Source organism: Salarias fasciatus, chromosome 20 (assembly GCF_902148845.1).
Source record: "Salarias fasciatus chromosome 20, fSalaFa1.1, whole genome shotgun sequence".
In the NCBI taxonomy this organism is placed as follows: Eukaryota; Metazoa; Chordata; class Actinopteri; order Blenniiformes; family Blenniidae; genus Salarias; species Salarias fasciatus.
This window is the reverse complement of record NC_043764.1, coordinates 6,088,947-6,110,601: the sequence shown is the minus strand read 5'-3', so window position 1 is coordinate 6,110,601 and position 21,655 is coordinate 6,088,947. Positions and strand designations below refer to the sequence as shown.

Here is a 21,655-nt window from a genome sequence, read left to right as displayed (position 1 = left end):
GCAAACGGTGATCAAGAAACACTGCTCTTCTGGTTTACAGACGAACAACACTACACTGTTTTTTTCCCCCCAGATTTTCTAAAGAGACATCCACCTTTTCTTTGTCACTGATAATAAAGTAAATCTTAGGTATATGTGCTTTCTTTAACCCCCCCCCAACTTATACACAGACCTGATAATATATTGCTTAACTTCATGCCATGCTAATGAATCTTCTCATTGTCTCCCTCTATGGTCTAATAATATGTGAAGTGAATTATGAGACGTTTCTTACAAGAATGCACACCTGACTGTCACACGAGGACTCAGATGGTTCCTCCAAAGCTGGACCGTTTCATTAACTTACTAAAATATTAACTTTTAAGTCACACAATAATGATTTCAAAGCTGTCTTTGTATGTTTTTTTTTTTTTTTGAGGATAACATGATTTTCTCCTAGTGTTAAAACAAAGATAACGCTCAAATCAAAACCACATCTGATGCAACAGACATGTCCTGTTATTCTCCGATTGAATCTGTACCTGCTGAACTGCAAACATCACTTCATCATTACACAGCGAAAAGCATTGTGTTACAATCAACATGTCACAGGCAATTTCACTTTGAGGCACCAGCAACATGCAGCAACTGAAACAAACAAGACATTTCACATTGTGATCAAATAGGATTGCATCAATTTTACAATCTGGATGAATTTCCCAGCCCTGGGTGACATTATATTTTGGTGACACCAAATAAAATTGATTTGTCCCACCAGGCCAACACCAAACATTTGATCGCAAATCATCTTTTTTTGCTCTGAACCGATAGAAAAACATATCACCAATGTGATTATTTATTGTTAATTTTAACACAGTTTGGGAATCATTTAAGAGGTCCTCTAAACCTTTCACTTCATTCTGGGCCTACTTTGAATCGATGCCTAGCAGACAACAGAACTTGTGGAAAATTCTTCAGCAGTGTTTAAGACATTCTAAATGGAGGATTCCGACAGACATTCTCAGTTCAGCAGAAAAACCAGTTTGAGTTTGCGGAGTCTGTCGGGGCTGAGCTGGCTCAGCTGTGAGGAGTGCAGAATGAATTCACTGCAGGACCTCAGCCAGGGACTCAAAAAGGGCGACATAAAAACATAAGCACAAAGGAGAGCAGTGATTTTGAGAAAACCACTGTGCAGATGTCACCGTCTTCTCACACAACAAAGGATAAAATATGTTGGTGTTCAGAACAGAAACAAAGCCTCCAAATCTACACTGCTCATACAAACACAAAACAGAATGTAGGATTTTAGGACTGATTCCTTTTCTCTACGTAACATCCGATGCAACCTGCATCTCACTGATAAAGCTCTGAAGAACACTAACACGACTTTTTGCTCGCCATTTACACAACTCAAACCTTTAACCAGGTTTTGTTCCATCAAGGTTTCTATAACAGAAAACCTGCACATCTATATCTGTGGGTGACATCTCCTGTCTGCAGGGAGATTATTTCAAATACAAGAACAAGACACATGTTTTCAAAGAATATCACATCAAGTTGATATTCACATTTGCATGCAACAAACAAAAATCAAAACATTTCAGGTGACAGCAAGACAGAGCACTGCGTGTTTAAGCCCATTAAGCACAATTTGATTTGTTTTGTGTTCAAGAAATATACCATTATCTTGATGTGGGTTCTACATTATTTTTTTTAAGTGAGATCTCATGTCCCTCAGGGCAACCAATTGGTGGCTTTTTTTCGGCACTATGTTAATTTCAGTTGCATCTGATGTAGCAATTTCAATCAATTGAGAAAATTCAACTTTTCACAATCCTTGGGAGTGTTTCTGTCTGTTCGGGGCTTTGGTTGGTTTGCCTGTTCAAGGAAACATAGCACAGCTGTTGTTCAGGTGATTAAACCATCATGTAGATGGAATCAGGAAAACATTCAATTTCTGCAACTCTTGTAATGACATCAAAAAAGAATCCAAAAATAAATCATTGAAACAATATGACAAACTAGAACAATAATTCAAAGCTTTTACTTCAAGGCTGATATAAAGATGATTCAGAGGACATCAATAGATGACACTCAGGCCACAGTGATTAAAATCACCAAATGCATTTTTGATAAAGCCAACAGTAGCAAAATTATTCATTTCAGCAGCTTTTAGACACTGAAATAAATGGGGGGAAATAATGAGCACCCACACGTCAGTACCAATGGTATTATCCTTTGAATCATCATGAGCCACAGATGAAACTCTTTGACAAATTTCATTTAGTTCATATGAATTAGAGAAACTTAAAAACTATGAGCCACTTTGTCAAAGCCACTTCATCTCTGGCTCTATCATTTTCTAGGCTATTAGGATCACATCAGAGCCTAAATTGTAAGAGACAAACAATAACAAAATGAATCTAGAACAGTGAAGTGGACACCAAATCTTTGACCTGAGGACAGAAATCTGCTGACCTGAGACACAAGCTGCACTTGTCTTCTCCTGTCTTCTCTCTGCTGAAATAGTAGAGACTGTCAACTACACTGACATTGTGTGGTAAAGGGACAAAATATTTCAATGACATCAGTGTGAGCATGTATGCATCTACCCCTCTCACTACTGCTGCTGCTGCTGCCTGACAGAGCCGCTGACAGCGCGCTGGTATCACTGCTTCACTGATGCAGCTCAGCACTGACACCAGCTCAGTGAACACAAACATGACTGCTTTCAGCACCTGCATCCTCACTGTCATGACAGAAAGCTGAAGCATGCTGTGAACGTGGAACACACAGCTTTTGATCGTATTGTAATTATCAGTAAATGTGTGTCTTTATCACATCAATGGTCAAATGACCAAACCTTCCAAACTTCTTCAAATCACTTTGTGTTTATTTGTAGCCGTTTGTCAAATGCTATGGCTGCTGTAATATGCCACTTTAACAGAGCTAATATTGTATGATCACTCATATTTCTGCTGAAACCCATTTTCTTATTCTTGATGAAAAAATGCAGAAAAGCTAACCCCCAGATACACATTCCTTCTCCAGTCAATAAAACCCTGCTGTCATGTTTGCTATGCTATATCTACTGATCGTGTATAAACCTCACCCTGAGGAAGGGAGTCAGGAATCAGACTCCTTCCCTTTCTTGTCAACCTGAGCTGCTCTGTGGATGCATACTCCAGATTCCAACAAACAAGAAAGACCAAGTACCTTGGCTGCTGTCCTCCTCTGTGCTGCTGAAGTCATCCTCATAGTAGGTGTTTGAATCTGTAGAAGCACTGGCATCACTGCTGACTGAGCCTTTCCTCTGGCGCTGGAGAACACAAGCCTGGTGGAAGAAAACAAGCTCTAACATACTTCTTCAAACCACATAAAATCAGGCACCAATTTTGAGAGGAACGCATTAAACACCATTAGTTGCAAAGCCCAGTGGAATTAAAACATTCACCAATATGTTGTCCTGTGTGTGGGAGTGACTTCACCTTCTTGTAAGAAGTGGAGAGAAGTGTGAAGAGTAGGTTGGTCAGGGGCACGGAGTCGATGAGTCTCTGGACTCTCTGGATGGAAGTACTCTGTGCCATGATGTTGAGCTCTGCCGGCGGTCCATCACTCGCCCAACTCTGCGTGGGACGAGGAGAAGTTACACACCAGGAAAACATAGCTCTGCACAAATTTCATTAACCAACTTAGTGTTAAATGTGATATATTGTGTCCACAAACTTCCAAACTATAAGAGAAGGTATGTACAGCAGTGTGTTCAAATTGCTGGAAAAGTTCAAAGAAAGGTAATTTTTCAATTCAGAAACAAGACAAGGTGACTGTGTGAGTTAGTTGCTTCTCTTACCCTGTGCAGAGCTTCAACTTGCAGATCCTGGAACAGCGAAGTCAGAAGTTTGATGGCATGGTTGGCCAGGATAACAGATAACACTCCAAACCCTTGGTGTCTTGAGATAAAAAAAAGCACATGAAACACGGTCAAAGCCTGAATTTTAAATCTCATAGTAAAACAATGCCAGAAATTTACACTTTTTGCTGTTTCATTAATAAAATATACATTTCAGATGCAGGGTCTTTCTTGTACTTTACTGGATAAAGGTACTGAGACAATATCTTCACACTATAGAAATGTTACTCCACTTGACATTTTGAAAAACTAATGATGCACGATTTCAGAATACCCTTTGCCAGGACCAAGTTTAGGCGATCCTGCGCCATCCTTGGTACGTGCTGCAATATCCCGGACACGCAGTGCAGCCAAGGGATCCTTCTCTTTGCCTTTGTCTGCGAGGGCGGTCGGGCTCAGGTTCAGTATCAGGTACAGGCTGTTCAAGAGGCACCAGGCTCCCAGCAGCTGGAAGTTCTGGTAATGCTGAAATGTGCAAAAGTGCAGATAAAGGTTAAAACCAACTTTAAAGGTGTCACCGCCCCCCTCCCCAAAAAAAATAAATAAATAAAAATAAATGTCTAGTAATTCTTTTTTTTTTTCAAACTGTGGTATACCACAACTGGTACTCACCTCTCCTCCAGCTCTTCGAGAGTTGCTGATGGCTTGTCCAATCATCTCATAGATCTCAAGCTGTGGAGAACAAATTATATAAAATTTAAATGCACAGTTTCTTTGGAAAAAAGGCAAAAAAAAGAAGAAAAAAGTAATTATAAAATAAATGACACTAAAAGGCTGACAAATGAAAAGAAACCTATTTATTGTGTCGGTCTCCAATGTTTGCCTGTAATGGCTTTCACTTTTATTTCCAGAACTATATGGACATACGCTAACAAGGCTGTACTTGTTTTACTCACACATTTCTGGACAATTGTAGCGGCGTCATTTTCGTAGTCTTCCTCTTTTGTCCCCGTGGAAGCAGAGCGAAGCTGTAAGCCGCTCCCCACCTGCAGGATGGCCATGCAAGTGGCCACACTCACACCTGAACAGGGGAGAAATATTTGCATTATCTTGACTTGTACCATGGCCTAGAAGATGAAAACAACACTTTGGTATTTAGATGTCCACTGAAAAGTTTTTCTCGTTTTGTAGTTGTCAAGATAGAATAAACTACCCTCACAGCAGGTAGAGACTTTTTAAGAGGAAGTTTTCATCACTAAATCTGATCAAATGAGTGCAAACATGTTCAAAGTAACCATGCAGCACATTCGTTCACCTGCTAGATATGTGAGAAACAGACCGAGAAGTGTCCAATCGTTCCTAAAAAGCTAGCGTTTGAATTGAGAGTTTCCACCTACCAGCATACAGACAGCTCAAAGCCAGCACGGTCATGTCCAGTAGTCTTCCTGGTGTCAGGGGCTCCAATACCGGCAGGGAGAGTGTGTCCAGAGCCATCGTTACATCAATCACCAGTGAGTGAAATCTATGAGGCACAAACGTTTTGAGACAACCCTCAATTCCAAAACAACTTGAAAGATTAAGTGTAGATTCTTGTATCCCTTCAAAAATACTATATCCCAAGATGTGACACCGCAGGTAAATGAAATGTAAATACCCATTGCGGACAGCAGTGGCATCAGCCACTGTGGCAGGCATGATAAAGAAGGAGTTGGCTGATACAGCATCCTGGAATCTGTTGATGTAGCGTAGAAAGTATGGCAGGTTGAGGCACACTCGTAGCAACTTCTCCGACCCACCTGGAGACACAGAACACAGGGACAATTACCTTTTACAGCATCACAAATAGTTTTAGTAAACTAAATCAAAAGGGGGAAAATAACAAATTACACAATTGTAAAGGAAGATCAAACTATGCACAGGGAAAATGTTAGAGAAGATCTATATTGTCAGTGTAAAATCAAAAAATGTCGAGATAAATGTAATTAGCATTAATATTTTGTTGAGTATTTTGTTCAATGACATCAGTTATCAAACAAAATTAATCCTGCTGGTTGTCATAAAGGGCACTTTTCACCCCCACACCAACTCAATCACTTATTTTTTCGGTAGAACTTGTGATAATTCTTATAGTGTGGCTATTATTAAGGTTTAATTGAACATAACTATGGTCAATTAAAGCTACATTTCTAAAATGGCAGATTCTTCAAATATATGTTTTACTGAAAGGACAGAATCGTACATTTTAATTACAACTATTTTAAAAGAGAAACTGACTGCGGCATAATAAATACTCACCAAGTTCCTGTAAGCTTGACACATTCTGAGAGACAAAGGCATTTTTCATTTTGGCCTGAATGGCTTGATCTGTGGTTTGGTCGTCGCAATCGCTCTCAGCCTGCAATTCAGAGAAATAAAAACAAACCGATCACAGTGATTACGTCTCTGTGAAGAGCAGTTAAAAATTTACTTGACGTGGTTAAAGCTGGTTGATTAGGTTAATACTTGCCTGCATGTGTGCTGCTGATGGGGAGGCCAAGATGGTGGTAAGGTCAGGGTTAAAAACTGAAGTCAGTTGATTAAAGAAGTTCATCTGAACTTCTTTTTGTCGAAGCTCTGGGTTTACAGCACTGGGCAATTCCTTCTGATCTTCAACTATTATAAGAAAAAAAAAAGTCACAAACAGCACTCTGCCTCAATATGGACGGCTGCTAACAGTTTTTAGTGAAGTGCTGTTTGACTCTCCCACTTGGCCACACTCACCATCTGAAAGGGTTTTGACGGTTTGAGGCAACTTGGCAGACTTCATCATAGCTGTGAAAGTTATGATTTCTGTGCGATCTAGTCTGCTGCAGCCAGTGCAAAGTCCTTTTATTAGAAGGATCAGGTGTTTCTGTACAACAGTGAAACATAACACAATTTTTTCAGTGTACGCAATTGACTCATGCCAGAGTGCCAGAGAATAGCATTCATTTACGATCCCCACAAAATATTCCACTCTCCTCCCAGCCGCCCGTTTCTCTCACCTGTGACACTGCACATGCCTCATCAGGGTTTTCCAGGCGCAGCAAAGAGAATTCAATCAATACTTTGCATGCTGCAGCAACCGACAGCAACTGATTTCTTGGTACTGGAAGAAGATAATGAAAACATTTGTAAGCTACAAGGAGGACAGCATGACAACACAGAAGTATGCTGAGAAATGATGGTAGCAATATGGAAACAGAGATAAAATTTAATGCATACTTTGTCCGCATACTGTGGTGATGTAATGCGCAGAGAGCGCCACGAACGACGAGTAGAAAGGCTCATACTGTTTGTCGTGGTGAAGAATGTCTGATTCACTGAAATGACAAGGAAAAAATTGCATTAAATACAAGGAAGCTGACATTTTTTGAGCTTACTGTATGCTTTTTCTAGAGGAGGACGTATTTGACAGTAATACAGAATATTTCATTTAGTGTACTGGCAACACAAAAGCAGTTCAATTTTGGCTTCTGTATTTCCATGAAATGATAATGTGTCACCGCAGGAAAGAAAAAGAGTAAAGAAATAAAACTTCATGAAGTTACAGTCCAACTCTAGGGTCTATTTCCAACCTTGGAGCCTTGAAATCAAAAGTTATTGTGAAAAAGGCATTGTTACTTTCCAATCAGAGTTTAGGCGCATTTCAAACAGACAGTACTGATTGGTATATACGCAAAGCAGTCGTACCAAAATAAAACTGTTTTTGTCTCGAACAGTGAGCTAACAGAAAATGCCAATTTTAACACTGAAAACCATTTAAAAGTCCACTTGAAAACAAGCAACTGTGTTACAGTATTGTACTCTACATTGACCTGTAGACTTTTACAATAACTAATACTTTACTTTCAGGAAAAACAGGTTCTGTTGATAAAGGCTTTGGAAAATGTGTATTTTCTTTCACAAAATGCAAAACAATCTTTGAATACAACTGGAAAAGCCAAAAGTGTAACTGGTGTAACTAGATCATTTGAGATTGTTTTCCCTCCAATAAAAGATGAGAATTCACCATGGTGAAAAAAGAAAAAAAAAATCAATGGTTTGCTGTTTCAATCGATTCGTTTCGTAACCTGCAAATGATACATGAAAAAACTGAAACACCTCAGGCTTAACACCCTTTGAAATTTAGAGTCAACACTGGGTGAGGAGTTTATTTTGCAAATCACCAAGAATTCACATTCTGCCAAAATAAATTATAGTCATGTTTCAAATAAATGGGTTTTATACTGGGATTTTTGGAATAAACAAAACAAACACCCTCCACAGAGACGGAAGCTGCAATTCTAGTATTCCTACCCCACCTGGAAGGAGGAGTGTTTTTTGATGTTCGGTTTTCCTGTTCCTGTCTTCACAAAATACCTCAATTTATCCATCTTCTGTACCCTATTTATTTAGAAAAAGCACACTGGAACTGAAATTCATTTGAGATGATGCTTGCTTGCTGTGTGAAAGGTAGAGTTGCCCCCAAGATATTTCCACTCAAAGCAAGAAAAGATCACAACATCCACACCTGGGGTCAATTAACCACTCAATCAGTTACTTGGACTGTGTGAAGAAGTCTGACAGCTTCAAGAAAACCCATGTACGCACAATCAGAGCATGCAAATTAAACACAGGAAGGCCCGTCATCTAGCAGATTGGAACCAGCAACCTTCTGACACTGAGGCACTGAATTATCGTGCAGCATGGAGATGTTAGGGTTTGATGTGCTTTTTATTTTTTCCAAGTACCCCCAAAATTACATTAATAGGGGTGGCAAAAACATATTATATCGTCCATTGCATTGAAAACATTAGAATACTTAAAGACGGCAAATTTCTGTTATCGCCACTATCTTCATATGAGTGACTTCAGAAAGCTGCTGCCCTCACCTGTAAAAGTACAATCCTGTTTATAAAGGATTGTTTGGGTTATTTTATGCTAATACTTATTTTTATCTGATTCTAATTTCAGGAAGTCAAAAAATATATATAGACATATTTTTTTAAAAAACATCAGATGCTACTTGGTCCTTTTTGTTAAAGGATAATACATGATTTTAAAAGAATTGTTATGTCCACTTCAAATAATTACTGTCCCACAAAATGTTCTACAAAGTCATTCCAGTATGTTTTTGTAATTTTTTTAAAATTGTAAACATATTCTGATTACTATCCCCATTACACTAATTGCAATTATTTTAGCCAGGATACCAGGGAGATCAAATTTTAAAATCAAAACAGCGATCAATATGATCATTGATCTTGTTCTTTTGAAGTGCAAAGAAATACTGGCTCTATATTCCAACTGCAAACTGAGGAATGCAAAAAATATGAAAATGAAACTTAAGGCTTACTTGTGCAGAGTTAAAAAAATGAAACCTATGAATATAACAGGAAGTTTTTCATTTCAGGACTGGAAGGAATCATCTTTTGTCACCTTCCAGCGGAGGTATCAAGTGAAGACTTAGGGAAGGTGTTATGTACCATATGACTAGGTAAAAACGACAGTCACTGTTAATGTAATCAAACATCAAAAAACAGTCAATTTAACAAGCTGCACGACACCGCGAGTGGTTACACCTGCGTGGAGTTCCCTTCAATAATCTGTCTCTTACTACTTTAGATTCTTAGACGTTTAATAACACATGTGCATTTAGATTGTCAGAAACAAAAACCACTATATTACTTTCTCACTCACACGATATTAATCTCACCGCATCATCACCTGATCAGAAATGAGTTACAAAAAAAAACAAGGTCCCCGCCTACTTTTAGCATTACCACCATTATCAGCACTTTAACGTGTAACGCGTCTGTTGTCAAGTTAATTTCAGAGTGCGTATGAGAAGTTCAGCATAAATACCAGGTCACGTTTGTTAAACGTAGCTGACGTAGTCAGATATTACTTGGAAGGGTCGTTTGAACATAACGTTAGCTTGTACGAACGGAAGGCCCATTGGTTTGCAGGCTGGCTAATGTTTGTGTTAGCTAGCTAATGATGAAGCAAATTTCCTAAACGTTACGTTGCGACGTCTCGTGGTGTCTGCGCAGCAATAACGACACTATGAAAGCCAACCCACATCAGCTAAAAGTGGAGTTTTGTTCAAGATTCTTTAAAAGTTAGCAGTCAATAAAAGCCCGATAGCATTTAGAGTAAGTTAGCAGGAGTTAGCATGACAGCTAACGTCAGTGCAAGTTAAGCTTAAGTAGCCCGCAGCTAACGCTAGCCGAGTGGGTAAAGTTAGCCAGCTAAACCGGAGACGGACACGGGCCGAAATTAAACAATTTGAAACCTCGGTTACCTGTTGATTATAGAGCCGATAAGCTGAGGTAGCTCTTTCGTTTCAAATGCAGTGTAGGAAGCTGATAAAAGCGGCCGCACCGCCGCTGTCCATTCGTGTTCCCCATCTCCTCCGCTCGACGCCATCTTGAAATCCCATAGAAAAAACCAGCTGGAGGAAGAAGAAGCGGAGTAAATCACAGGGGGCGCTCACGGCCCGACAACCATCAGGAAGGCGTTCCTGACAAAGCACGCTCAAAATTATTCGATATAATTTATTTGAATAACAAACGGGAAATTTATTCCAAATAGGTAAACACTCTCAAAATTCATTCATTCTTTTTTTTTTTTTTTTTTTAAATCACAATGATGTGAATTTCAGGCATTTTGCCTGTAGGGTGCAGCACCTCTCATTAACATGACCAAGAAATGCGAGCGAATTTCCGGTTTCCTCCTTGTGGAGAAGAGCTGCAGCGGCGATGGCTAAGCTCATTTTCCTCTGGATTGAATTAGTTTTATTATGCAGCATCGTGGAGGCTGTGTTTGAGGATCAAGTAGGAAAATTCGACTGGTGAGTCAGACCCACCCACAGATTTTATATATGTGTGTCCCCAGCCGTCATGTATTAATGTGGAAATGCTAATGCTAACACCTGTCACTGCAGCTAGCTGCCTCGATGTGTTTTGGGTTTGACTTTGTGGGACAGAATAGTCAAAAAATGTATAAATGATGACCTCTTTTACGCCAACATTTCGTGTTCACGGTTTAAAAGTCGTCACTCAGAGGGCTATGTACCTTGCCACCACATTGAATTGATGTGATTTGAACTGGATTTGTGAGTTTGTTGGTTGTCATCTAATCAGTGTCCCTCAAACTTAGAGCATTGCCCATTCATATGTTCTGCAATGACTTTTGAGCTGCTTGCCATTCAATTGTTGTTTAATTTTGCAGTGTGTGTCAAATGATTCACTTCAAAATCTTATTTGTGATCTATGAAGCTATGAATTATAATCTACCTCAAAATATCTCGGATTTATTTGTGGGTTATAAAGCCTACAGACCACGGAGGTCCTCAGGAAGAGGTTTGGTGATTGTTTCTGAAGCAGAAGTAGCTTTTAGTCCCTACCCTCCTCACCTGAGGAACAAACTTTGTGATTACCTGAGTGCTGCTGCTGACACACTCACTTCTTTTAAATCAGGCTTTGAAACACTATTATTTGCTCTGGCTTTAATTTGAGCAATAGATTTTACCTGTTTTATTACCTTTGTCTCAGTAAAGCTTTTGCTTAATTAGCTTTGCTCAATTTTTATTTTTATGTTGTTCTGAATCTCTGATTAATGTAGGGGCTGCACAGACACACAACCCTGTCATATATTGCGATTTTAAAAAAATGCAGTGACTTTCAACATGTGACCTGAATAACACATTTAAATTATGGCCATCTTGTTGACTGTGAACCTGTTCATTGCTCATTTTTTCATGTTGGTATCAGTAACAGTATCAGTAACTGAAGACTGTGATTGGTGGATCACTGCATGCAGAGTGTTTGCTGGAAATGTTGAGTTCATTTGTTTCCAACATTGCTGGGACCTGAGAAGTGGCTATTTCACACCTGGAATTTGTGATGGCAATGCTCAAACGTTGTATTGTGCAGCTCTATATTAATGTTTTTAATCACTTAAGATTAAGATTCTTAATAACCTTACTCTAATGTGTTTCTTTGTAAAGCACTGTGAATTACCATGTGTCTGAATGGTGCTGTATAAATAAATATTCCTTGCAGTGATACAAGCTGTGGTTTGACCTTTCATTGTTGGGTCTGACAGGAGGCAACAGTATGTGGGCAAAGTGCGCTTTTCTCATTTTGACACACATACACAGTCATCCAAAAGGGTGATTGTGGCCACGGAGAAGAATGTGTTTGCTGCCCTTAATACCAGGACTGGAGAACTCTGTGAGTATTTTTTATTTTGTTTTTCAAAAAAAGACACGTACATCTGGCACAGTCTGTTATTACAACAGAAAATGTCTTACAGTCTGGCGACATGTGGACAGGACTGGACCAGAGGGAAACATTGATGCACTTCTGCAGTATGGACAAGGTATTTTTTACTTTTTTTTTTTTTTTTTTTTTTGCATTTCAGTTCATTGTGCAGTATTAGTTTTTCTCTGATAATCCCTTTAATGGTATTTCGCTCCTAGATGCAGTGCTAGTGGTTGGTAATGGGCGCTTGCTGCGGTCCTGGGATATCAACATTGGTGCTCTGAACTGGGAAGTTGTGCTTGACTCTGGCAGGTGATTACTGACTTGGATCTCAGCTGTTTTTTCCTATCCTTTTATTCCTTTCCTAACTGTTTTCTCTTTGCACTTAGTTTCCAGGCTGCATGTTTTGTTGGACAACAAGACACAGTGAAACATGTGGCTGTTTTGAAGAAAACGGTCATCTCTCTTCATTACCTGTCAATTGGCCATCAAAAGTGGATAGAGAATCTACCTGAGAGGTTAGTTATCAGATTTTGTCTTTTTTTTAGCTGAATGTTGTTAAATGTTGAACAAATCAACATCCCCAAATCAAACATTTTGCCTCTTGAATTATTTTGCCAAACCTTTTATTTCCATGAGAGTAAAGATGTGAGCAAACTGTGCACAGGAGATCACATCATAAAGTATTCATTCTTATCTCTTTTGTATCTCCACAGTGAAACCGTGGATTACCAGGTCGTATATTCTGGAGGAAATGGTGAAGTTTACGTTTTAGGCATTGTTCCTCATTCCCACATTGCTGTTGTCGAGTACAGTTTGGAGGATGGAGAGATAATCAAGCAGGTAACGTTGATCTGTAATGACAACAGAAAATGTAGTAAAGCTTTGTGATGTGCATTAAATAGAGATTTTGATATACTTGAAATGTATGAAGAAAATACTGATCCATCTACCATATATAGTAAATCCAGCATTGGGTTTTGTTCATGTTGTTTGCAGACCTCCATTGAAGCTCCGTGGCTGTCCAATATTCAGGCTCGCTGCGCTGTGGTCGGCCGGGGGATATTGACATGTGCGGACGCTACAACTATGTCTTTGTACATGTTAGATTTGCATCAGCAGCTAGAAATGACACAGGTCCCTCTTCAGGTAAAGGCTTAAACATAACGTATTACATGATCCATGTGTATGATAATTCTAAATTGATCTCGTTCCAACTTCAACTGTGATATTTTTTTTCTCCCAGTCCCTTGGGCTTGAAGTAGTTGAAGGCTTTCATCCCGTCGTCGTGTCACACCAGCCCAACCCAGCCCATCGGCCACTGTCAGAGTTCCTCCTGCAGCTTGGGCCTGATCGCTTTCTGCTTCTTCAGCTCAAAGATGGTCAGATAGTTAACCTGAGGGACTTCAATCCTGTACGTAATCATATCGTACACTGATTTCATGTATGATAAAGATCGTTTCAACGCAGAACGCATTTTTAGAAATGACTTCAATCTATAAATGTTATTCTGTTATTGCAGAAGTTGGTTTTGTTTCCCAAATTTTATTGTCAATTATATAAATAAAAAAATATTAAAACCATCCAGACTGCTCATAAGCTGCAAGTCTACAGTTGAAAATATATAATTTTTGTTTTTCATTTAATCTCTAAAGGTTTGCATTCTATTTTGTTGCTGTGAAATTTTAAATGATCTTCAAGAAGTGGTTTGGAAGGAAATCATTGTTCATATTTTTCTAAATTCATAGGCTGATTTGGTGTCGTTTGCAACCACTGGAGAGAAGACTGTTGCTGCTGTCATGTCACCAAAGAACAAAACAGTGAGTTAATATCAAATGGTGCTTTCATATTTCACAGTCTGTGACATCCTTGTACAGTTGCAGCTAGTTTAGAGCAGGCTTTGCGATCTTTTTGCTTTTGAAATGACAACAGTCCCACAGTTGAACAGTCCAAACGTGTTATGTTTGTCATGTTTTTATTTTTTTTGAAGCACAATAAAGCGAAACGTTTTTTTGTTTTTTTTTTAAATCCTACCTGTGTCCATCTCAAAGGCTTGCAGTATCAACCTATTCAATGCTGAAACTGGACGCAGACTCCTCGACACAACGCTGATTTTCCCCATTGATCCCAATGGTGGCAAACCAGAGAAGGTGAGTTGTATGGATGCCTGGATGAAGAGATTGATTCATTTCGAGGAATGTCAGAGATGTTTGTCAATTAATTCGTTTTTATTCTGTCCTCCAGCTCTCAATTCAGGCATTCTTGAAGAAAGACGACTCTGTTGGCTACAGAGCGATGGTGCAGACGGAGGACCACACACTGACGTTCATCCAGCAGCCAGGTAGAAATGACTAAAGGAAGCTGCCTTTCAGCCACCTGGAATGTTATTTTCCTGTATCTGCAGTCTGATGATGATTCTTCTATTTTGTCTATTTCTTTTTTTCTTTTGGCCGCTGTCAAGCATCTCTTCTATCCCTTGCCTCCGTCTCTCCAACACCAACCATGTCCTCTTTCATTACATCCATTGGACTATAAGTTCTTCTCCTTTTCTTGCGTGGCAGCTCCATCTCCAACACTCTTCTTCCAAAGAGCCTCACACCTTTCCTGAGAGCTTGTTCAGATCGTCTGAACCTGACCACTGCTGCTGTGATCATTTTGTCACACATCAGCTCTGATACTCGTCTCCGCTCCCTCCATCCTGGATGGATGCACCACCATCCTTTACTCCCACTTGGTGGCGCTAACATCTGAACATGTTAAATTTTATCTAAGTATAATGAAATTATCACAGTTAACAGAATGTGTTTTCATGATGCACCACAGCTCCAGTCATTTCAGAATGGACTGACTTGTAAAATTCCAGCAATGCAGATAACTCCACGTACCGACTTGCAGGAAATATGCATGAGAAGCTTAACATTATCTATAAAAGTAACGAGTGCATTCCGCTTTGTGTCTACTGTTTGCGATCAGGGCCATCCAAAGAGCAACGAGAGCGGTAAACCAAGTGTTACCTCACGGTAGTATTTCACTTCAAACCACGTCGTAAACACTGAGAGCACTGCCAACATGTGACCACTGTGTGGCGCTCAACCACACTCTGCTTTCCTCTCATTTCAACAAATGGAGAAATTACAGTGCAATTTAATGGGAAGCGTCGACCTAAAGTGTGTGCTGTCACAGGGTGTGGGAAGTGGAATGAATGATTACAGGAGAATAATGAGCGCTTCTTTCCAGGGCGTACGGTGTGGACGAGAGAGGAGGCCCTGTCAGATGTGGTGACGATGGAAATGGTGGATCTGCCGCTCACGGGAACGCAGGCTGAGCTGGAGGGAGAGTTTGGCAAAAAAGCCGGTAAATGTCAAGCCAAGATACCGCTTAGTTTTATCTTTTGTTTTTGGGTTTTGGTCTCAGTAATCTGAAAATTCTCCTCTGTGGTGATAAAACCAAGATGGGGGAAAAAAGTGTAGCTACACACACACACACACACTTTCAGTATTGTTGTATTTGGCCATCTGTACTCTTCTAGTTGAATAATAAAAGGTTTTGAAATAGTTAAATAATCCTTCTGCAGTCCAGCACTTTCAGCCACCGACTGAAGCTGTTTTCATTGGACTAGAGACCAAACGGCCAACCTGTAGCTTAAGATCTGAGCTCTCTGGGTTTCTGTTAGCTTCACTTCATGATGCTTTTGTCCTGTTTTCATTGCTGCGCACGGATTCAGCCATTCAAGGTAAAAACATTTCTCTGCTCTTATTAAAAATACCTTCAGGATAGAGTCCATAGGATGTCGACTGAAGTTCTTTGTAGCATCCACTAAATTCTCTCGCCGCTTTTAGTTCTCTTTAGATCATAATCAAGAGATAAACTAGTTTTTCTTTGTGAACGTCGCAATGCTTTTTTTCTTAAGACAATGACAGTACGTGAATCTTTCCACTCGATGTCCTGCTGTCATTCGTCCAGATGGGCTGATGTCGATGGTCCTGAAGAGGCTCTCCTCGCAGCTCATCCTGCTGCAGGCCTGGATCAGTCACCTGTGGAAGCTTTTCTACGACGCACGCAAGCCCCGCAGTCAAATTAAGAACGACGTAACCATTGAGAACCTGTCTCGAGACGAGTTTAACCTCCAGAAGATGATGGTCATGGTGACGGCGTCTGGGAAGGTGCGCACTCGCATGTTGTTTGGTCTGTGAAATGGTTCAGACCCTCGCCTCACTGTGTGGACGTTCACACGGACGTCCGGATGGGTGGATGCAGTTCCAGAAGCGACGAGCTGAGCTGCACTGCCACGATTAAACTGCATCTGAGTGAAATTTAACCGGAGTGAACACTCCGTCTGACCTCTCCTTTGTGTTTTTCCTGTGAAGCTTTTTGGAATTGACAGTAAGACCGGGAGCATTTTATGGAGGCACTACCTGGACAACGTCCCATCCAACGCTGCTTTCAAGCTGATGGTTCAGCGGACAACGGCACATTTCCCTCACCCTCCGCAGTGCACGCTGCTCATCAAGGACAAGGTATGTGGTGACAAAGATTCAGACTGTATTATGCGAACGTTATTCGTGTTTGTCATGTGTTTTATACATTTGCTTTGTTTTTGTTCCTTCAGGACACCGGTCTGGCCACTCTACATGTCTTTAACCCCATCTTTGGAAAGAAGAGCCATGTCACGCCACCAGTCCTCCCTCAGCCCATCCTTCAGTCCCTCATGCTGCCTCTCATGGATCAGGATTACGCCAAAGTGTTGCTGCTCATTGATGACCAGTATAAGGTTTGTAGCAATGAAATGAGAAAATGCATATTTAGCCATTTCCAGCAACAGTTTTTAATTGCACTATGCAACTGCTCTTTCTTACGTTACCATTTCTAAGAAATCAGTATTTAAGGATGCTTTCACATTCAAACTAAGAAAAATCAGGCTGCATCGGTTTGACACACTGAATCCATTTTGTTCAAACTTTGTAAAATAATTCCTTTCGGGACTTTGAGAGAAAGCAACACTCTTTCAATGGCATATATTTCATATACACTGCAATTTCTGCTCCAACTTTGACATATAATGAAGTGTACAAGAGTATTTAAAGGTTATTATATGTTGTCAATTGTTCTTTATCCCTATTGTTGTTGGACACACCCAGGTTTGAACCCCAAAGCAGCCAAATAGAGACTTCTTATGATTATTTTAGAAAAATCAATATTAGTCACTAGCTACTCAAAAAGTTTATGAAGTTTGGATCTGGTTTCCTGATGGGTTTTTCTTTTTTTTTCTTGTAGGTGTCTGCATTTCCTTCTACGAAGAACGTCCTGCAGCAGCTGCAGGAGCTGGCTTCATCCATATTCTTTTACCTGATTGACTCCAGTCAGGGAAGGCTCTCTGGGTACAGACTGAGAACGGCAAGTGAAATTTCAGTTTCCCAGCAGCTGCCACTTCTAAACCTGGAGAAATCATTCAGCATCCTTAAGACTGAGTGGGTAGAAAAAAAAAAGAACTTTGATTACTTTTGTTTTGTCAGGATTTGTCGACTGAGCAGATCTGGGAGGTCGTCCTGCCGCCTGAGGTACAGAGGATCGTCTCTGTCAAAGGGAAGAGACCCAATGAGCACGTGCACTCCCAGGGCAGAGTGATGGGAGACCGGAGCGTCCTCTACAAGGTACAGCAGCAGACTGTGGGTCAAGGGTGGTGAGAGTTTCAACCATATCCCGATTTGGTGTGTTTGGGCTCATTTTGCCCTCTGCAGACAGACGGGAGTCGCCCTCCCTCCCCGCCTGCTGCAGCCTGCTAAGTCACCTTTCCTAGTAATTCTGTGCGTCTTGTTACTGTTTCCCATGTGAGTCACATCTCCTCCCAACCGCTTTCTATGACTAAAAATCTGCCGTTTTTCAGCTAGAAGTCTTTGAGTCTCAGTGCTTGTAATATTTTTCTTGTCGTGCTCCTCCTCCACACATTAGTTCAGCAGCCGGGCCAGAAAACGGTAGCTGAGATAACTCTGTAATCGATCCCTGTGGGACCGGTACGTTTACGGCTTCCTATTCAGCAGCTGGTCAGACTGAGGACGCTGCAGTTATTTCCATCACAGTTTCATCCATGATCTCGAAGATGAGGGAAGCTGAGAATTTATTTTTCATCTTTAAATACACTAAAGTAGATCACTATGTTATTAAGTTACTCGATTAATTAAAAAAAAAAAAAAATCTAAATTCATGTCAGGCTTATTCCATCATGGTAGAGAGGTGGTACATTTGCTTGTCTTCATATTGCAGCTGAGGTGTTGTATATATCCCACTGATGTCTGTTTATGTACATCTAAAATATGTGCTTTCTATTTAGAATGTCATCTGATTGGAAGCAGATCTTTTTTTTTTTTTTTTTTTTTTTACCAAAAATGGGAATACATTCAGATAATCAGGGTTAAAAAATATTTTCCTCATATCATCAAATGGATGTACTTTTCATTTTACGAGCTATTGAAGTTGTGGCCCTCGTGGTTGGGTGGTTGGGTTGCGGCAGCGTCACACTCTGAATCAGAAGGTCACATGAGAATCCAGCCGTGGCCACAAAACCCAGAGTTCATCCCAGAGAGGTGATGCTGTTGAATCAGAACTTCTCAGAATAAAGTAGCTAATAAATGAAACTGTCAAAAAATACAGACCAAGTTAAACTTAACTACATTTGGGGAAGTTTTGCGAATGACAGACTTACATACTTAGATTCATTGTTTCTGCTGTTTCCAAGCTGTGGCATTGGCACTTCAGAAATAAAGCTGAATTGGCCCACAGGCCAGCCCCTGCCTGTGATATATTTATACTGAGGCACCAGAACTTATTCAGCATCATTTGACTGCAATCATTGACACTACAAGCTGTATCAGACAAGTAGGGCATATTTACTACTGCGTAGCCCGGCCCTTTGTATATTTGTCTGTATGTTAGCATTAATGAAAAGACATTGGACGCCTCTGCTGTTTTGATTTGGCACTGTGACAGTAACTTAGGTTGCAAAGATAAGAATGTTTACGTAGTTTGAACCTGAATTGAACTTTAGTCTTGTTTTTTGTGGGGTTTTTTCCCGCAGTACCTGAATCCCAACCTCCTGGCTGTGGTGAGTGAGAGCACAGATCTGCATCAGGAGCGCAGCTTCATCGGGATCCTCCTGATCGACGGCGTCACGGGTCGCATCATCCACGAGGCCGTCCAGAGGAAAGCCAGAGGACCCGTGCACGTCGTGCACTCGGAAAACTGGGTGGTGGTGAGCGCGGTTTAGTCACACCGATTTCCTGTTATTCTGATGAAACTCGGTGAGATGGGAGCAGAGCTGAGTGTCGCCGCGTCTCCCGCTGTCCTCAGTACGAGTACTGGAGCACCAAGTCTCGCAGGAACGAGTTCTCCGTGATCGAGCTGTACGAAGGCATGGAGCTCTACAACAGCACCGTGTTCAGCTCGCTGGATCGGCCGTACGCTCCCCAAGTACTCCAGCAGTCCTACATTTTCCCCTCCGCCATTTCCACCATGGAGGCCACCCTGACCGAGAAGGGCATCACCAGCCGCCATTTGCTCAGTAAGAACCACTCAGACGTCCAGTTGTTGTTTTAACCTTTAATCGGTAACCATATTTGGTGACTTCCTCCTTTCTTCCTGCTTCCTTAAAGTAAACAATGAGTTGATGACATTCACAGAAGACAGTAAAAAGCAGTCGTGCCACACAGCGAGGTTGTTTATAGCTGTAAACCACAACACTCCTGCTTTGAGTTTCTCGTATACAGACATAAGAAGTGTTTTTTTTCTTTTTGGCCTGTTTCTTTAGAAAAGTATATTCTGCTCCCAGTCGGTGCACAAGTTCATCTGATGCTTTTCTTTTCAGTTTCATTAAATATGAAAAATGGTAACACAGTTATTCCCATAAAACAGGTAGCATTGAACACATCACTGGCATGGTTTGCAACCTTTGTTGCAAAGCAAAAATTGAAAAATACATTGTAGGACATTAATCCAGAAGAATTACACTCTCTGTTCGACCTTGTTTGGTTGAGTTGCCGCTGCTGACAGGTTGTGATTGTCTTTGTCGCAGTCGGTTTGCCCAGTGGAGGCATTTTATCGCTACCGAAGATGTTCCTTGACCCGCGCCGGCCTGAAATCGTGTCTGAGCAGAGCCGGTAAGTCCTCCACTCTGACTTCCCGTGAACATTCATCTAATCTTTGTGTGCGTCAGTCTATCCGTCTGACCTAGCAACTTGAATTCCAGTGAGGAGAACCTGATCCCGTACGCCCCGGAGCTGATTATCCGCACGGAGTGGTTCATCAACTACAATCAGACGGTGTCACGAGCGAGGGGTATTTACACCGCGCCCTCTGGACTGGAGTCCACCTGCCTGGTGAGTCCGACAGCTCCAAGTGAAATGAGCGACGTGTTTGCAGGCTCATCTTATTTCAGCACATTTCTGCTAGTTTAACAAGATTCGACCTGAATTCAAGTGAATAATTGTCATCATGTTGCAGTTTTTTTTAACCTCTGGCGTATTTTCTGTCCTCTGCAGGTCGTGGCGTACGGTCTCGACATCTACCAGACGCGCGTGTATCCGTCAAAGCAGTTCGACGTGCTGAAGGACGACTACGACTACATGCTGATCAGCAGCGTCCTCTTCGCGCTCTTCTTTGCCACCATGATCAGCAAACGCCTGGCGGAAGTCAAACTGCTCAACCGGGCCTGGCGGTAGAGCCGAGCGTCCAAATCCTCATCTGGCAGCCCCCCCGCGGCTGCACCGAGGCCCTCAGCCCGAGGAGAGGACACCGCTGAGGCCACGCCTGGAGAAAAACACAGGTCAAAGTTCAACAAGGCCCACAAGGAACTGCAGGGGTGAGGGGATGGCGGGGGAGGGGGTGGAAAAGAGGCGTTCGCGAAAGGTTTTACGTGTTTTATTTTTTAACTTATTTTGCAAAAAACAGGAAATGATTTAATGATAGAATATTTGTTCTTTTGCGCCGAGTCATTTTGATTAAATGTTTAACACGCCACTAATTACGATCGAGTCAGATGAACTTGAATTTAATGAATTGTGGAGTTTTCCTGCACGTGAAAGTACGGCTCTGAAACCATGTTAGTTTTTTTTTTTTTTTTTAAGATGACTTTTTTCTGACATTTCTGTGTCATTAGACTGTTGTAATGGGGACAAGACGGGATAAATTTGGTACAATACTGCTGTTAAATGGTTTGTTTTTGTTGTCTGCTGAATCACCGCGGGCCTCAGACGCCACGCGGCTCACTGGAAGACCAACTGTGAACAGGAAGTGTGGAAGTGTTAATGTAGCATGGACGAGAAGTGGCTGTTTGAGCTTTCCTGAAAACTCTCCCACCAAAGGTACCGTCACACGCTTGACCAAGGAAAACGTCATTTCATTCAATATTCCATCTGTGATCCTGTGGCTCATGTCTGTGAGCAGTTCTCACCCGCCGTCGGCTACTCTTGATGCTCCATTAAAACTTCTTCCACAAATCTACTTTCAATGTTTTTTTTTTGTGTGTTTCACTCTTTTGCCGACGTTCATATGAACGTGATGGAGCAAT

The 21,655-nt window shown here is 41.1% G+C and overlaps 2 protein-coding genes across 7 annotated transcripts in view; one reads left to right on the top strand and one right to left on the bottom strand.

Annotated features, from left to right (window-relative positions):
* ubr4 (ubiquitin protein ligase E3 component n-recognin 4) overlaps positions 1 to 10,259 on the bottom strand; it is a 42,152-nt gene extending 31,893 nt beyond the window's left edge. For 3 of the 5 annotated variants that reach the window (XM_030118431.1, XM_030118433.1, XM_030118434.1), the window contains exons 1-15: positions 10,134 to 10,259; positions 7,073 to 7,170; positions 6,853 to 6,956; positions 6,590 to 6,719; positions 6,336 to 6,481; positions 6,125 to 6,224; positions 5,484 to 5,625; positions 5,227 to 5,351; positions 4,786 to 4,910; positions 4,502 to 4,561; positions 4,164 to 4,354; positions 3,830 to 3,929; positions 3,468 to 3,605; positions 3,196 to 3,313; positions 2,458 to 2,499 (exon numbers count right to left, since the gene is read on the bottom strand). In XM_030118431.1, coding sequence (XP_029974291.1) covers positions 2,458 to 2,499; positions 3,196 to 3,313; positions 3,468 to 3,605; positions 3,830 to 3,929; positions 4,164 to 4,354; positions 4,502 to 4,561; positions 4,786 to 4,910; positions 5,227 to 5,351; positions 5,484 to 5,625; positions 6,125 to 6,224; positions 6,336 to 6,481; positions 6,590 to 6,719; positions 6,853 to 6,956; positions 7,073 to 7,170; positions 10,134 to 10,258 — 1,744 coding nt within the window. In that variant the 5' untranslated portion in view covers position 10,259. The remainder of the gene's footprint in view (positions 1 to 2,457; positions 2,500 to 3,195; positions 3,314 to 3,467; positions 3,606 to 3,829; positions 3,930 to 4,163; positions 4,355 to 4,501; positions 4,562 to 4,785; positions 4,911 to 5,226; positions 5,352 to 5,483; positions 5,626 to 6,124; positions 6,225 to 6,335; positions 6,482 to 6,589; positions 6,720 to 6,852; positions 6,957 to 7,072; positions 7,171 to 10,133) is intronic. The other 2 variants (XM_030118432.1, XM_030118435.1) reach the window with 2 other exon arrangements.
* A 274-nt stretch (positions 10,260 to 10,533) lies between these two features.
* Positions 10,534 to 21,596, top strand: emc1 (ER membrane protein complex subunit 1). 2 transcript variants are annotated; one of them, XM_030118463.1, is made up of 23 exons: positions 10,534 to 10,682; positions 11,939 to 12,066; positions 12,149 to 12,214; positions 12,315 to 12,408; positions 12,486 to 12,614; positions 12,813 to 12,939; positions 13,096 to 13,245; positions 13,343 to 13,510; positions 13,845 to 13,916; positions 14,148 to 14,246; positions 14,341 to 14,437; positions 15,334 to 15,450; positions 15,821 to 15,829; positions 16,060 to 16,259; positions 16,464 to 16,613; positions 16,706 to 16,867; positions 17,371 to 17,490; positions 17,610 to 17,747; positions 19,169 to 19,342; positions 19,441 to 19,651; positions 20,162 to 20,246; positions 20,336 to 20,465; positions 20,628 to 21,596. In XM_030118463.1, the coding sequence occupies exons 1-23, from the start codon at positions 10,591 to 10,593 to the stop codon at positions 20,805 to 20,807; spliced, it is 2,898 nt and encodes a 965-aa protein (XP_029974323.1). In that variant the 5' UTR covers positions 10,534 to 10,590; the 3' UTR covers positions 20,808 to 21,596. The 2 variants fall into 2 exon arrangements, with proteins under 2 accessions (XP_029974323.1, XP_029974324.1); XM_030118464.1 differs by lacking the exon at positions 15,821 to 15,829.
* Positions 21,597 to 21,655: the final 59 nt, after the last annotated feature.

Bases quoted from the DNA above. Each gene is read 5' to 3' on its own strand.
- emc1 (XM_030118463.1), top strand. From the start codon at position 10,591: ATGGCTAAGCTCATTTTCCTCTGGATTGAATTAGTTTTATTATGCAGC. The intron at 12,067-12,148 runs GTGAGTATTTTT...AATGTCTTACAG, and splicing joins TACCAGGACTGGAGAACTCT to TCTGGCGACATGTGGACAGG. The intron at 13,917-14,147 runs GTGAGTTAATAT...TCCATCTCAAAG, and splicing joins TGTCACCAAAGAACAAAACA to GCTTGCAGTATCAACCTATT.